The following is a 17,821-nucleotide window of genomic DNA, read 5'->3' as shown; positions in this document are numbered from 1 at the left end:
AATTACCTTGTTAGCGTTGAGGTTATATTTGATGACGTCTTTGTGCGGTGGCTTTGGCAGCAGGCCGAAGCACGACTGCAGGGAGTCCTCCGGTGTTCCGATCCCAGTGTGCGGCGGGTACGTCTAAACCACGTTTTAGCATTAAACATGTTTATTCAACTCATTAAAAGCTCTATCACGGCGGCCTCTTTAACGTTACAGGAACAAATAAAATGTAATACTGTTAAGACTTACGGCAAGCTTATTTATAATTTATTATATATTGTTTTAAGCGAACTCAAATGTTATCTCGGCAAGACGGTCAACGCGTGCGGTTACCTTAGGAAACTCTTTCATTGTCTTCTGCTTGATCTCGATGCGCGGCGGCTGCTCTATGTTCAGCATCGACCTAATAATAGACATACGAGCCAATTATAGTTTATTAAAACCCTTTTAATTAGCCAATCTAACTAACTACTAGACTATAGGTAACCTTGTGCAATCCACCTCGTAAAGAGCCTTGACAATGTATGTAATACATAGCCTTTACCCGCAGCTTCCCTAGCGTGAACTACATCTGGCAGCCGAATTGGAGATTGCTTATAAAGATTGATGTTTATAAAGAAATATGTACATTTACGTTGCAGAAGGACATATTTATACACAAATCTGTAGGTACTATACTTTGGATTAATAAGGTATACTGCAGCAAAAAACTTCAGCATCTTGAATACTGCCCACATATTTCCAGTCCCCATACTCATTTTATACGAGTGTATAACTGGCCTGAACTTTTAGCCTACATGACAAAGTAATATCATTCAAAGTAGTTTTCATCCTTGCCTTGAACGTGGCAATACACGACTGATTTACCTATTAATGAGACACGTGCATGCACGGCCAAGGACCACAACATTTATAGTCTTATTTTAGCAAAACTGTAACGATCGATTGATAGAAAGACATCAGACACCATAACCCTTAATAACGTAGTGGCGATTTAGCGATCACTTGCGTCGAGTTGGAAACTGAACCTTATTAATTTCAGAATACGTCACAATTTCCATTGTAATGATTGAAAATACGACTATCTTTAAAAATATTCTTTGTCAGGTATGTATTCGATAGCTGCTTTTGATTCTGCGGTAGTCAATGAATGGGGCCTTATTAAGGGATAATTCAAATCAATATCAGCGAAGTAACTAAATGACAAGCGTATATTTTAGCAACACAATCAGTGTAAGTTCTCACGTCAACGGTGGGAACCAGTCGTGAGTATGGGATAATTGTCAGCAGGTAGTTAAAAGTAGATTCTTGAAACACCCAAGGAAAGATAATCCTTTTTTAAAGTCGTGTTATAAACAGACTACCGAACGTAACGATAGTCGAAAATGCAATAAATCCAGGGAAAATGGTTAGAGAATTAGGTAGATTAAAAAAATAATTAGTTATAAGAAGACAGAAAAGTGTGGATCAATTCAAGTGGAGCGGGTTTCGTACTAAAAAATATTACAAGGTTTTAATTAAATAACTGAAAACCAGAAAGTAGTTTGCTCAGAATCGAGAGTAGATTCGATTACACTATGTTTTAAATAAGGTTGTATTTGTGTTTTTCAATCCCTTTTTTGTTGTGCCCGGTCTAAAAGTTACGACTGCAATAGGCACCAATTAAAGGTTGGATACTATTTCCATAATTAAATATGGCCGTTTTGCTGTCAATGTGTGATTCTGTTCTAAAAACGTCAAACCGCAACTGACAAATACATATTATGAGTGTAGAGTTAGAAATGAAGTAGAAATACCGACTTAGACACACGAATATGTTTTTAAATAATCATCAACAAACTTAAAATGTAAAAACATTTTAGGGGTGTTTGAGGTTTTCAGTTATTGAATTGTATAATATGCATAAAATGAATTGCCGAAATGTATGTACGCGCATAACTTCCGAACGACAGCTCGGAATTGTTTTTTTTTGTTGTGTTCATTATTGTCAGAACAAGGTTTGTGCTATCAAAAAAAAAAAGTCATGAATGGTAGCGAAATCGCTGGCAACAGCTAGTTTATTATATATGTACATATATAGGTTTTCCTGTAATCTATTGGTAGTTTCTGTATTTTCAAGGCTTTAGGAGCTTTTGTAAGGCTATAAATTAATATTTTTAATATTCGCATTCGAAGCTCTGTCATTCGACGTATCACGCACTATACGATTCGTTTTTTTTATTTAACCCTTAAAAGGATACATTTTTGAGTTCAAAGAACTAAGGGAAACTGGAGAAAATTCACCTATTTACCACAAATTGGCAGTGATCGCTCGGGATTATGTTACGAATAGAAAATCGAGCACTATTTTTTTCCCTCTCCTATTTCTAATATGTACAAAACAATTTTTTTCACCATTTAACCACTCGTCGGACCAAATGCCACAAAAGTCAAAATTTCCCAAAATTACGAACCGTAAAAAAAATGAAAAAAAATTGGAATGAACTAAGAAAGAAATCATTACTTTTCCAAAAAAAAGGAAGCTGTAATCTAGAAAATACGTTCTTATAAAAATTGCGCTGCACAAGTGAAGAGTGATCGCGGAGATACGTCAGTGTCGTAGCGAACAAAAATACTAAAAGAGTATAAAAGATAAAATGAATGGACTCAAATATTATGGCATTAACGCAAATGAGCTTACTGCGCCTGACCTTGGCTTGACGACGAGATACCCATTGTGGTCCCGCTCTCGTGCCTACGATCGTTAATTGGTCACATTAGATTATCTTTCTATTCAGATGTTTATTTGCTTGTTGAGCTCACCAACAAGCAAAGTGCTAACTAACGTTAACTTCACTTAGGTTGGACATGAGCTTAAGGGGTTTTAGCAGGCATACGTATACGTACAGTGACCAGACACAATAAGCGTGTATAAATATCTGATACGACTCTATTTCTAGGGCCGGAAGGACGTATCAGATATTTTTGCAAGCTCCGCTGTGGCAGATATTAATGCTGGTGACTGTACCATCACCATCAGTGTACAGTCACCAGCATTAATATCTGACATGTCCTTCCGGCCCTCGAAATAGAGTCGTATTAGATGACTGTACATACGTTCCATCATCATCATCGCCTTTGTGTGGAATTTGTTCTAAGTTACACTTCCTAACTTATCATCTATTTATTCATAGGTAACATGTAGCTACCTACGCATTGTTTATAATGGATTTCGTAAATACATATATAGAATAACAGAAATCGTTGGCTGGAAGAGATCCCTTTGACTGTTCGAACACTTCGTTTGATATAATCAAATTAACATTGCACTTTTAACTTAAAGAAATGGCAGAACAAAGGTCAGTTTTATTAATTGTTCGGAGGATTTATCCTAACTTTCCCTCGGAGTAGGTTCTTTGTCCCTGTATCAATCGACTACCTAGGTACATACATTTAAAAGGGATAAAAAGGATGCCAAATAATTACGAAATGTACTGACAAGGTGTTGAGTAAAAAATTAAGGTAAAAAAGATCCGTCGAAATTGGGTTTCATACTTTTATACCAGCAGGGCTACTACGAAACTCGAAACTCGAAGTTAGAGTCGTGCGGTCCCTCTCGCTCTTGTATTAAACAGTATAAGTGTCAGTGGGAACGCACGACACGAACTTCGAGTTTCAAGTTTCGTAGTAGGTAGCCCTGCTGCAATGAGGGCTATCGTTTTTTGTCTCACTATATGGCGCACTGTAGCGTGAGGTTTTTAAGTATGGCTTTCAAAGTCTGTTATTACGGGCGTGAAAACAAAGTTTAGATTAAAATCATATTTAATACACCTTAAAGCCGTGCCATAAAAATATCGAGCATGCCACAGTGTTGCATAGTCCCCGTTTTGTTCGGAAAAAAGGGAGGACAAAGGTTTCCGAAAGACAAAACTGTCTCAAAATACAGACATTCATTGCCCCAGAACACATATTTGCTATTATTAATTTCAGATATTGCAAATTATTCACAAATTTATTCTAATCATAAATAAACCCGCGTAGCTCACCCAAAAACTATGAGATTTGACATTTCAGAGACCTCACGCTACACTAGCGCCTCTAGTGGCGAATTCATTCGCGATAGCCCTCATTAGATGCTGACAATAAACGTACCTACTTTCGTACGCACGTAAAAGTTCGTTCAAACTAAACTCGTTAACCTATTGAACGCCACGTCACTTTCAAGTTCCTGTGCTCTGTACGCCACGGAACAAACTGTCTAGTAGATAAATAGGGATTGCAAGAGTTAATTTCAAAGTTATCGATAACGACAAAGTAATATGTCTAAAAATGTTTATAATAAGAGTAATGTTTTCGATTGACCTTTCCATTTTCCTTTGATTGTCCCTCAACGACGCAACACAATAATAATCGTCGAAGCCATTGCTAATTGACAATAAGTAAGTACGTTAGACTCGATAAGGATTATTTTTTTTCGAAACATCATCAATACAACACATTCATCAAAGCAAGCACGCTTACGTAACGTCAAACGTTGTCCTAATACCGTGACTATGGCGTACATGGCAGTATTATTTTCAAAGAAAATTAGAGATGGGCGTTACATCAATTGAACATGTGTGTGACCTGATTGCTAGTCCTTAATTTGTTTTGATTAATTTTATGACTTTAATTACGGGCCCTAAGTAAAGCTGTAAAACATTGTGAAACGTGTTCTGTGATTTGTGAAGTATTTCATTTTAAAAAACTATGATAAAACTATGGAACTATGGTCTACCTGAATAAAAATAATTTGATGTAAGTAATACTGGGGAAATCAGCTGGGAACTACCTACCTTTTTCTCAGAGTAATGTAGATTGGTAGGTATAATATATCTATGGTCCATTCAGGCTAACATTGAACTCTAGCAATCACATCAATAGAGGTCATTTTATCGAAAATACAAACTGAGACATGCACGGAAAAACCAGAAAAAGAGACCAGCACTTGGAATCGAACCCAGGTCCTTAGCAATCCGTGCTGCGTGCTATAACACCTACACCAGTGCTGGTCCAATCCAGTTTCACGGGATACCCGTAAAAGTAACAAATTTGGAGTTGAAATAAAAAATACAAAAAGACTCCAAAAAGCCAATCATAGAGGTCATTCTGTCATAACACTGGCGTGCAGGGCTATGAAATTTATAACGCATTTGCACGATTGTATATTTTAATAATTTAGCATCGCAAATATACTGAGTGGTACCTATAAATCTTTATAAAATAGGGAAGAAAATATTCCTAACGATGACGAATCGAATTAAATATTAATGGAAGATTTTTTTCGAGTTGAATGTTGGTCATCTATAGATGACTCTGGCGTGTCAGGCATTTTATTGGCTGTCACGACTGGTTGACTCTGGCGTTCAAAGGGTTAATGTTTGCACGGTAAGGATAGATTTTATGTTTCTTCTCGTCATAATGCTCAAAGTCATTTAAAATGAAGAAAATCGTACTGGTAGTATTTTCTCGTAAATTTGTCGCAGTCAACGATGAGAAAGCGACGACTGAGCACGAATACTGTTGTGCCAACAATGAGATCTTTCGGAGAGTAGTATTCGGTCACCTCGTCTTCGCTCGTCTCCAATACGACGGACGGAAATGATACTGTAATCAGAGTTATTACAAATAAATAAATATAAACCTTTGTTGTAGATCAGTTTTCAATAGAATCATTTACTGCAGGCATCGCGATTGACATGCTGTAGAGATGTGAACTACTGCGCCGTCTTTCATAACTTAGAAAGGGCCTATTCATTCTTAACGAGAGTCAAGAAAGATATGAAACTTCTAGTTGTCGAGTTGTTGAAAGTTTCTCACCTACTTACTGAGATTAAGCTTTTTAAAAGAAGCGCAAGGTCGACTTTGCGTCTGAAGACTTTGCTAAGTGCCATGCTTTACTTTTCCACCCTGCGCCCTGTTTATCTACTGTCGAATTTTGTAAATTTTCAATGAACCCTTTTCATATTAACTTGTATACTAAAGTTTGGCTTGATTTTCAATTACTAACTCAAATCGTTTTAACACCCATGTCGTAAACGATTTTTATTCTGATTGAGCTATTAAAGTAATGTTATCGGTGTTTACCCCAACTTGAAGGCACATCATTTCCTTATCATTTATTATTGCCACTGGTGTGTTTTGGGCAAACCTCCTGATAGCCCTGATCCCTAATGACAATTTGAAAGCTGTAATTTACTTCACTTTCGTGTCATTACGGATTTGATTACGTATATTTATAATATACTAGGGACCCGCCCCGGCTTCGCACGGGCAAAATAAAAAAAACGACCAAGTGCGAGTTGGACTCCCGCACGAAAGGTTCCATACATATACAACATTAGACATTAGTAAAAAACGGCAAAAAACACGTGCGCTGTATGTGGTTCCCTTAATTATTTATTTTATTTTAATTTAATTATTTATTTTTAAAGTGAATGAATATGAAAATAAATATTCTGTGAATATTTCAAGCAACTTACCTGTTGCCGTTATGAATATCGAGCAAAAATGGCAACAAAATCACGTTTGCTGTACCTATATATCAAGTTGTGCTTAAATCAGCAAAAACTCACCAGGTTTTTCTTTCCACATCTTAGGCAGCTTTGTTTTTTTCAGTAACAATGGAAAAGGATCCTTTCCGCCCCGTCCGTCGTGAAGCTCCTATAATTCGCAGATTACATTCTTTAACGATTCATTTTTTTAATTTAGTAAACATCATCTGAGCATGACAATATAAGGAAGCAAGTAAGGTAGGTATAGGTACTCACTAAATTTAAACCATAATTTATGCAGCAAACCACGTTTTGATTGATAAAGGGTCTAGCAGGCTAAGCTAACAAGAGTGGCCCCCGCAAGGGATTTGGTTGTAATTTGAGGTGCAGTAGTGGCAGGACCTAAGAACACTGTATGCGTAATATCAGCCTTCGATCTTTTTTTGTTTCAGACTTATTCACGAAAATGTCAAAAAGTCAAGGTAATTTTTAATTAATTAAGAAGCATAAAATGTCCTTGAACTTGGATGAAAAAAAAATAGTTTTTTTTGCTTCATTTTTTTGCCACTTCTCGCGGAGACACAACCATCAAAAAAATTACTTAAGCCGCCATTGTCAACTACGTAACATTTTGAAAAATCATGAAAAAAATTATAACCAAATCCCTTGCGGGGGCACTCTTGTTAGCTTAGCCTGCAAGATCCTTTATGAGCCGATTTAATTTATTTTTCCTAAGACTATTGGAGCGTAAAAATCTCAAAAGTCGCAAAGTCGAGCAAAAAAAAAACCATGGCATAGCCGTACCCTACTTTTCTCGAAGACTTTCAGGCTATTTTTCACATAACGTTATTATTGAAAATGTCAGCAGCTCATAGCTGTATAGCAGGGACATGTAAATATGAAACAAAATTTTACAATCGCCAAACTGACGCTCTTTTATATTCTTTTAGGCATTTTAAATGACGACGTATCACATTTTTACGCGCTGTTTTATGGGGTCATGTCATGCAGGCACCGAATTTAGATTATGGAAAGAACAATATACTTATATGGTTAAGGGGCTGTTTCACCATCCATTGATTAGCGTTAAGCGACAGTTAAATGTGATGCCGTCTCCGTCTATCCGAACAAAACAAATAGAGACGGCATCACACCTAACCGCCAGTTAACACTAATCAATGGATGGTGAAACAGCCCGTAAAGGTTGTGTTATAATGGAAACATTAGTTATTCGTTAGGTCGGGGTTGTGGGCCGCGCTACACAACATACTAAGTCCGCCGAATTTCCCGCGAATAAACCGCACTGACAGCCATTTTTTTTGAGCTGCGCGGCGCGTGCCAGGCAATGTTAATGTTACAGACGCAATCAGCCAAAACCAAAGGGGATGAGAAAACAAAAATGTTTTTTATTCAAAATATTTTCACAAGTTTGTTTGTTTGTTTGTTTATACTCTATATTGTACAAAAGGGATAAACAAAAAGGTTACATAAAAAAGTAAAGTGCAACACAAGTGCTTACTTATTTTCGGTGATATTTTTACAAGCTTTTCTTTAGCTTGCCCTGTTTGTTTATTTATTTATTTGTTTGTTTGGGTCAAAACTTGGAAGCTAAATTTGACCCATTTCCAGTGGTTCGATCGACTGGAAATTTGGCATACTTATGTAAATTTCGTGACAGTACAATAATCTGGTAGTGACATCTTGGTGGTCCTACGAAGATCGTCTCTGCACGAGGGAACTCCTCAATAGTTAAGTACCGACTTTAAATTTGTTACGAATGACAAAACAAGTCAAGGAATAGTACAGTCAGCGAAAAAAGCTTATATTAAACATGAATTTTTAACAAAAACCTATTACAAGCATTATATTTACTTGCAATGTAATAGTAACTAATTATGTTTGCTCGGGTGGAATCTTTCACCTCAAATTTGGAGTGCATATCTTCAACCGATTGAGCTGAAATTTTACACGCATGTATAAATCCGATTACAATGCAATATTATTATGACATGGAGTTGATCTGATGATAAAGCTAGGGGGTGACCATAGGAACTCTGTAATAAACGACACGACCGCATCGAGTTGGCACTCGTTTGATTCGTATTGACGAGTACTTTGGTAACCAGGGGCATAAAGTACAGTCAGCAAAAAGACTTATATTAGAAGAATTTTAAGAAAAACTTTTACTGAACTGTTTACCTTCATGTACGAGTCCGACTAGTACTCGATCGTTTTTTTTTCATACCTGTGGGTACCTAAGTTTGACTAGGTATTACCTGTGGTATTGCTCTATTAAAGTGGCAAGAAAATTATTGTTGCCGGGCGGAAAGCGAAAAAATAATCATCCAACATAATAACATGGGTAGGTAGGCACAACGTCGCCCTTGTAACTGGAATTACATAACTGAAAGCAAAGTTACACTCAAGTGGCACTACGACGAAGAAGGACTTTTACTGGTCGAGCTCCGAGGCGCCGCATCTAGAGATGTACTTTCTCAGAATTTGATATTTCGATGTAATTGGGTCGGTATAAATTGTAGCTACTCGACCCAAAGAGGCAATTTACCTTAATAGCAATCGTATCGTCTTGAAGGAAATACATCATTTTGTACTGGGTTAGTTCCCCGTTTTCGGCGTCGCGGTTATCCCAGTACACATCGAACCTGAAAATAAATAAATAAATAAATCACATTAAAAAAACACAAAGAAAGCAAAGTAAGTAGGTACGCATCAGAAAAGAAAGTATACAATTATAAAATGATTATACCAAATATTAGCGACTAGTGCGTTTTGCGTTGGAATCTGTGGTTCGAATTGATGAGTTACCTACTTAGGTTAGAGTTGCGCCAAGACGCGAAGCGTCTAAATTTCAATTTTGTTGCACCTACGATTTGGACTGCTTAGGGGGCGTTCACGTAATATACGTAACGCAATTTTTGGAGATTTTTGACCCCCCCCCCCATGTAACGCGCCGTAACATTTTACTTTACCCCCCCCCTCCCCCTTCCTAAAAGTTACGTAACACCCAAATTACCATTTTTTAGCTTTTCTTTAGCAGTTTCCTATTCTATTCTATTCTGATGATGCGAATTTCCCACTTTTGAGGTCATTATAGTATGTACTTGTTACAAAAAAACTATGACGTAACGCGTAGTTTGAAACCCCCCTCCCGCCCTTGTAACGCATCGTAAGTTTTTACAAGACCAATAATTATTTTGGTCTAGTTTAGTCACCAGCATTAATATCTGGGTCAATCAACTATTTTACCGACACATTGGGCGTCTCCTGCGTTACCAAAATTGTCTCCTGTGTTACCAAAAAATCGTACTTCCAACAAGATATTTCACGGTTTCATAAGTTGGACTTGCGTAGGATGGCATGTATTCATGTACACCATCTATTAAATTACAGAAAAACATGTTCACTTACAAAAATCTGCAATTATTTGAAAAATGTCGCGGACAGATTAGTGTCGGTAAAAAAGTTGATTGGCCCATCTGCCAAAATATAACTAAAATATTTGACATGCCTATATATACCACCGGCTCTAGAAAGAGAGTCGGATCAGATATTTATGCACGCTTTGCTGTGTCAGATATTGGTGCTGGTGACTGTACATCATTCTTTGAAAAGATAGAACTTTTAATTCTGAACGAAAAAATACATTGTTAAAAAAATAAAGCAAAGCGGAGCTGCGAGGATTGCGAGCCAGCGCCGCGGCTGCTGAATGCCGAACTCTACGAGTAGGAGCCGCGTGGTTTGCGGTGGACGAGACTTAGACCGTATGCGAACTACTTCGATCTTTTTCCCATCGCGCTTGAAGTTTACAGAAAATTGGCTCCGCCAAGTAAGAACACTTATATAAATATGGCACCCACAAATTGCCACCTGGGTGAGTTGTGTAATGAATATAATAATAATAATGAAAGTAAAACTGCGCGTTACGTTGGTGTCTAAAATATTATGGTCACACTTAAATTTCAACATAAGGAATGGATTTGCTTAGACATTAATTTATTGCGGACGCGACGCAAGGCTAAGAAAGAGGAAAGTAAAACCGGGTAGCTTCTCTACCGTGACCAATAATAATCCAGCCGAAACACGATCGGAAAATTGTAAAGCTCTTTAAACTATAACAATAAAAAAAAATACAAACAAAAGTATTCCACTGTCAAATTGACACTAAAATGTAATTAAATTTTTAAACAAACTGTATTTAATCTAGGTTTCAACATAAACAATGTAAATATTTAATTCGTTTCAGCTTAATAAATGCTTTTTAGAATAAGACAATGTTTGCATGCCAATGTATCTGGCTAGACATGTCATAGCACGTTAGCACTATTTTATAAGACCATTTTACCATGTCTAAAGCAAAATAAACTATTTCATTTCATTTCAACTTAAGTATCGTAAAAGTGATTAGATTGATTTTGAGTTAGACATTTGTAAATTTGACGAATACTAATACGACTTGTAGGGTAAGCCCTCCAGTGAATGAACCCCCCCAGTGAATGAACAAAATCACGTTTTTTGCCGAAAATAAGCAATATAGCCATTTCCACCAACTGTCGTATTTTTTTTTTCTTACCGGCAACTCGATTTCCTATGCAATGGCTTCAATCGGTAAATTTATTTTCGACCAATTTCAACATGGCAGGCGTTTGAAGTTCACGTATTTCTGCTTTTGAAGTTTTGTATGGAAAAATTAGATCCCAGGTAAGAACAGTGCATGTTTGGAGTAACATTTGAACTGCTTATTTCATGTATACCACTTAGAAGTTTCGCTATTGGTTAGATTAAGAGTTAAATCTTCTATAATTGTACTCTTTAGTGGCTTATTTTGCGGTTAAGTTGATATTTTTAGGTGTTCCATTACTGGCTTATCAAATGTTCTAAAAGCAGTAAATGAACAGTCTGTTCATTTACTGGTGTCGGCTCAATATAGTTTTTTTCCTAAAATTAAATGTTAACGTAATCGTATTAAGGTTGTGTTTTCAGATTCTGCATAGAAAACGATTCTGTTTCTTTGAACTAGTATTGGGACACTAGTGTTCATTCATAGGAATGAAAAATCTAGTAAATGGACTATAGAAATTTGGCTTTATTCATTTACTAGATACCTACTAACCCTATGTATGAACAACTTAGGTACGATGGACGTGATCGAAATGCACGATAGTTTTACTTCCTAAATTGGACTTGTTAATAATATTAGATTGTACAACAAGAGCATAAAAAAAGCCATTTTATCCAAGACGTTCATATAGTCACCCGAGCCGGTACAACGAGGGTGGATAGACACGTCGAGGAGAAAATGGGGATAATGTGTACCTTTTATTTGTCATGAATTACTATATAATTATATATTTTTTTGTTTTATTGATTTATTTTGATCGATTTTTATTTTTATATAAATTAAAAATGATTAAAAAATGATGTAGATTTTGCTTGTAGTAAGTTGCTTATTGTTATAAGCCACAATCTATAATTAAAAATTGGGTTGTTAAGATTTTTTGTCCCAAATGATGATACGTTTAACTAATTAGAGACTGATTACAGACTGATTAGAATACGAGTATCAATAGAGTTTAATGTTTGTTATTTATTAAGTTTTATTATAAAGCTCGGATTGTCGTCACTGAAAAAATCTCGTACTTATCTAAAATCAATATGTCAACAAAATTGAACCTTGATGTAACGTCTATAAAGTTCACTCGGAAAAATTATCTATTTTGAGCTACGAGTTTTTAAAAAAGTAGTGACGTTATGTGGCTGTGATTGGACCACAAAAAAGTTAATAATGTTTGCTTAATTAATCAAGATATTAAGGTGCTTAATTTGTACCTACTTTAATAGAATTATATATGTATTTTTGTAATACAGAAACATAATTGGAATACTGAAGGTGCTGTACCTACCTCAAGATTTTATATAATAATAACTGAAGAAGAAGACTTCGTTTTATGTTAAAAATGCTTTTCTAAATGTTGATTAAAACTATCTAAATAATGTTCATTCACTGGGTTTTACACTGTTCATTCATTAACTTTTTCGTTCATTTACTAGGTTTTTGGGTACTTTTTTTAAATTCTTCCATAACTCAAAAACTATACCTACACGTAATAAAAAATCGCAGAAATTAAATTCTTGTTTATTAAATAACGATTGATTAAATTACATAAAACCATTACAGTTATTAATAAGTACAGAGTAGTGATTTTTCAAAGTAGAACAGTTTCTTATGTGTTCATTCACTGGAGGGTTTACCCTACTTGGGATACTCTTTTACGAAACACTTAGTGCCACTAGTAACTTCTTTGTTCATTTCAGGGCTTGTCCGCTAATTTTTGTTTTGGTAAAAACGAGTGCCTATCACTGTAAAGCACATAAGTATAGAGCTTTTTTACTTTCATCACTCCCCGTATAATTACTCTAGCCGGGTATGAAATAACTAACTACGCCATCACCGGAGTAGAGTTACAGCGGCCTTGGCCACCCAGTAGTTAACTGCCTGTCGAGAACTGAACCGCTGCAAATCATAAAGAAATAAACCTAATTTAAAAGTGGGAAGCAAATTAAAAAATAATAGGATGCTGTGGGAAACTGCAATTAGAGTTCAGTTGAAATTGTTTTGTATTACAACCAGAATGTTAATGTCACTCATGGCAATAGGACACGTCGCTTTCTTCGTATCCTGAAGAATCAAATGGGAAAGAAAATGAAAAATGGTCTTTTATTTCGAGTTGCGAATGACATTACTAAACTAATTTAAATAAGTCTAACTGAAGTTTTGGAGTATTTTAGTGAAAAATGGGATTGAGCTATTGTGAATTGTGATAAAGTACATATTTAAAAAAAAAGTTGTTTTTTTTTCTATATATCCCACTAACATTATTATAAATATGCGAAGTTTTGTACCTTTTCACGTCTAAACTGCTGAATCGATTCCGATGAAATTAGGTATACAGACAGATGGAGTCCCTGGGAAGGAAATATGATAGTTTCTATCCTGGAGAATTGCATAGTTCCAGCGGGACAGCGATAAATTAATTCTACGCAGATGGAGTCGCGGGCAACAACTAATATATAACAAAATATGGCCTTCTCAATCTCCCCTTGACCATAGGGTTGGTGCAATATCTAAAGCATTATCATCGCAATCCAACACGGATTCTTAGCGACCCTAAGTACCACTAAGTCTTCAAATATAGAAACTGTACCTATGCCTATATATAAACGAACTTTTTCCCGCCACTTTGTCAGCGTAGAGATAGAATCTATTCCGCCGAAAATCCCATAAAACATCTAATGCATAATTGAATGTGAACTTGTATATATATATATATATATATATATATACCTACTACGTCTAGTTTACCTAAGTATTTTGTCCAAAAACCTACTTTCCAGAGACTTTCTAACAATGAACGTCTGCCGAAGTTAACGGAAATAAGAAAAGCACGGTGCAAATTGCAACTTGCGACGCACTGGGCAATCTCATTTATATTATAACCACGACTTTATTTTACCTTCCGAACAGAAATCATATTAGCTGCGTAAAGTCAATCCTGAATTCAATGAACGTGAAATCCAAAAATCCTTAAAACGGAAGATAAATGCTTATTCATTTTAAATTTTATTTATTACTCGTATAATCCCGTTGCCGGCAGCTTTATTTATTTGCAAAAGCTTTTATAAATGGAAGGGAAATTACAGCAATAACCATTAATGATCCACTAGCGCGAACCTGATACGCGGATCTTATTTCCTGCTCATCGGCAAGTGAATTTTCCGCCATTTAATTGTGGCTCAACCCGTCCATATTCTTGTGTGTGTTTCTACGCCGTTAACAATAGAGTCGTGTTCAGATATTTTTGATCAAATTTTTGCTCACAAGTTTATGAACTCGACTGTACCTAGTTAGGTACATCGGAGTTTACAAGGCTTTTGCAGGATAATCATTACAAAATTGTGTACAAGTCAAAAAACAAATTACGAAAGTTTATTTCTAATTCCGTTTAGAGTAAGACAACTTTTATTTACTTAGAGCCCAAATAAAAGTTTGTGACTTAACTCTGCCGTGATATACATACATAGATTGATTTATTATTTACTGCTGATATCCTTTAGTCAGATTTTGCCAATAATAAAAACCAGGCTTACTTCGATCGCACGACAGAACTATTGATGGTAAGTATACCTAAATCTCTCAAGTCATGCTCGTATTATGTTATCTGGCAATATTTTAAAGTCACTTAACGCTTTTTAGTGTTCCATAGTCAACTAGGAACCCTTAAAGTTTCGCCATGTCTGTCTGTCTGTCTGTCCATCTGGCTGTCTGTCTGTCCGCTTCTAAGCTCAGAGAATTAGTACTAGAAAGCTGTAATTTGACATGAATATACAATATCAGTCACGCCGACCAAGTCGTAAAATATTTTTTTTATGGTAGGTACCTCCCATAGACGTAAAGGGGGGTGATTTTTTTTTCTCGATAGTGTGGGTGGGGTAAGGTTGGCTAGGTCTTTTAAACCCATTATTTCTGCTAAGGCGATTTTTCTATTCAGTGATCTGTTTGCAAAATATTCAACTTTAAAGTGCAACTTTCTTTAAAATCGAGCGTCGCAGTAAAAATATCAAATTTACAAGGTAAATTTAGAGGTGAAGATTGCTTGAGAATTATTAGTAGTTTGAGTAAATAGCAGCCTAAGTTATAAAATATACCTAAATTTGGAAGATTCCGTACACACTACGAAATCCTTAGAAAAATATTATTGTTTTTTGCTTCCCAATGGAAGGAAAAACAAGTGTCGGACACGTCCAGGATCAATACGCTGGACGTGTCCGACACGCTCTGGGCCGGATATTTTTTATTTCAAAATTATCGCAAACCGACATTGGATTCCAAAAAAATACCTTAGTGAAACGTTGAACGACCCGGCGCATGTAAATGTGAGAAAAATGCTAGTTTCTAGTAACTCAGGTTAAATTTAATGGCTGGGTTGAAACAAATACACGAGTGGATATAGGTAGGTTCTTATTACCGTCTTTGTGGATGGCACTAGGCAGATGAATGATTGGTCTCGCGCGCTCGCTCGAGACCAATCATTCATCTAAGGCACTAGGTATTAAATGCACTAAACTGACGCTAAAGATAACAGAAACTGAGTTGGTGGCCCCGGGGAGATCGGCTGCTCGGCAGATGCCACTTGAGATCTCCAATCAGATTAACCGACGAACGTGCAATTTCCATTAGCTTATATATGACTTCGTTTATCACTATCCAAGATTTTTGCACTTTTTAAAGACACACGTACACGTCGTTACGCTTGCACTGACAACAACGTACTGAGAAAAAAGAAGGCCACATTTACCAAAGTGGCGCTCATTTGGCTGGGACATCGGCCGCGCGACTGTGGATTTACAGTTTAATACATCAGTGCTTCGCTGAGCTGTTTCCACCAGAGACGTGCTATGCGAGGATGCATAAATGAAGCGTTTCTATTGGTTGATGAAAAACATATTCCTCGCAACACATCCTCGCACATCTCTGGTGGAAACGCTGCTTTAGAACCAAATATTTCTCGTTCTCAACCGGTTTCGTACCCGAACGAAGGGATTTTTGTAGTTTAGAGTGTTTTACTAAAATCAATGCTAATAAATGTGAAAGTAACTCAGTCTGTCTGTCTGTTACTCTTTCACGGTTAAACCGCTAAAGCGATTTAGATGAAATTTAAAGACCATGATTGGAGATATTTTGGGAATAAGACTTTTCTGGAATGCCAACGTTATAAGAAGGCGGATATTTTGAGGTTGCAGATATTTTGAGAATAAGCACTTTCTGAAAAGCGAACATTATACAAAAACTGTCATTCTTGGAGACAGGCAATTTTAAATAGCTGACATTTTGAGAAGCTGACATTATGGAAAAGACGTGTTGACATTCTGAAAAGTAGACATTTTGCGAAAAATACATTTTAGGAAAACGGATATTTCAGGCCTGAGCCGGTGCATGCTATTCTTAAACGTAGTTATCTCTTATAAATAGTCTTGAAGACTTTCGAACCTTGAAGGTTTGCGAGTCTTTAAGGTTTTGGGTGGCTACATGAACGTCTCGGGTAAAATGGCTCGTTTTATGCTTTTGTTATACAATCTACTATTTTAATTTCACCAAAAAGTTAATTATCAAGTCAACTGACCACTGCTGCAACTGGACTGAAGTTAGACTTGCAAGATTTGATAGAAATTAACTAACAAGAAAAAAGAAAGGAAGTTAAAATAAGCTTTAAAAGACCGTTTAGTACCTTTTCGTATACTTAAGTCGTTTTTTAATTGTCAATGATGGATAATGTCCGTGACAGTTACCAAAAATTCTATTTATGTACATACTTACATATCTTAAATATCTCCTTTACGAAAAGTGCATTTTGTACTAATATTATGAACAGTACTTATGGTCAAACAAGGTCAAGTAAAAAAACTTGAAACTTACGCTAGAACTTTGCCGTCATATTCCAAAAAGCGTCGTAGCGGATCGTCCTTCTTCTTCTCCCTGTGAGGCGGAGGCACTTTTTTCCAGCGCTCCTTCCGCGAATATTGGTCTTCCGGTAACTCTTCCTCTTTTGATAACTCTATACCTTGAGACTCTAGCCATTCCTAAAAAGAAAGGACGTATGTAAAAAATGACTATTTCCAATTAATAAGACGGTGTCGTGTAGATTTGACAGCTAGCAATTTGAAATCTAAATAATAATTTAACAACCACTTGTTGTATTCATATTGTATTTGAGTTTTGCCTTCTCTGTTTCGCCACCCGGTAAAGAAACAACTTTTTAGACTATGTGTCCTTTGCCTGTGTTATGTCAGATCAAGGAATAAAGTACTTCAACTACAACTTTAGACCGAACTTGATCTAGTTCAAACTAACAACTTTTTGATCAACAATAGGTACCTTCCTAAGCAGTTCGAGGGTTCGTGCAACTTACATTGTCGAGAAAATTTAAAGTTCGCCCTTACTCGTTTGTCTGAATGACCTGAATAGTAAATATCATTTAGTTAATAGCAGTTTCCGTTTAGAGCGACACCGTTTGGTCTACTGGCAACTGGCAAGCTTGCATGCAATCGTGTCGTGTTGCAGTACGTCCGTGCCAGGCACCGGCTTACGAATAGCACTTACCTTACCGCAGCCCATAACGCCGACCGCAAACATTTCTGTGTTAATAAGTCTAGGACAACCGGTAAATGCACTTTTGCTGCGCCGTCTGAGATCTGTCTAGCCACATTATTTTGTATGAATTCTGGCTGACTGCTTCTTGGCAGTTATT

The 17,821-nt window shown here is 36.3% G+C and overlaps 1 protein-coding gene across 1 annotated transcript in view; it reads right to left on the bottom strand.

Annotated features, from left to right (window-relative positions):
• LOC141428276 (EF-hand domain-containing protein 1-like) overlaps window positions 1–17,821 on the bottom strand; it is a 53,917-nt gene that overhangs the window by 13,299 nt on the left and 22,797 nt on the right. Inside the window, exons 5-10 of the mRNA XM_074088174.1 lie at window positions 16,990–17,153; window positions 9,064–9,160; window positions 6,579–6,666; window positions 5,460–5,610; window positions 319–388; window positions 7–123 (exon numbers count right to left, since the gene is read on the bottom strand). Coding sequence (XP_073944275.1) covers window positions 7–123; window positions 319–388; window positions 5,460–5,610; window positions 6,579–6,666; window positions 9,064–9,160; window positions 16,990–17,153 — 687 coding nt within the window. The remainder of the gene's footprint in view (window positions 1–6; window positions 124–318; window positions 389–5,459; window positions 5,611–6,578; window positions 6,667–9,063; window positions 9,161–16,989; window positions 17,154–17,821) is intronic.

This window comes from Choristoneura fumiferana, chromosome Z (genome assembly GCF_025370935.1).
Source record: "Choristoneura fumiferana chromosome Z, NRCan_CFum_1, whole genome shotgun sequence".
NCBI classification, from domain to species: Eukaryota; Metazoa; Arthropoda; class Insecta; order Lepidoptera; family Tortricidae; genus Choristoneura; species Choristoneura fumiferana.
The sequence above is the reverse complement of the archived record's forward strand: the minus strand, read 5'-3'. Positions and strand labels throughout refer to the sequence as shown.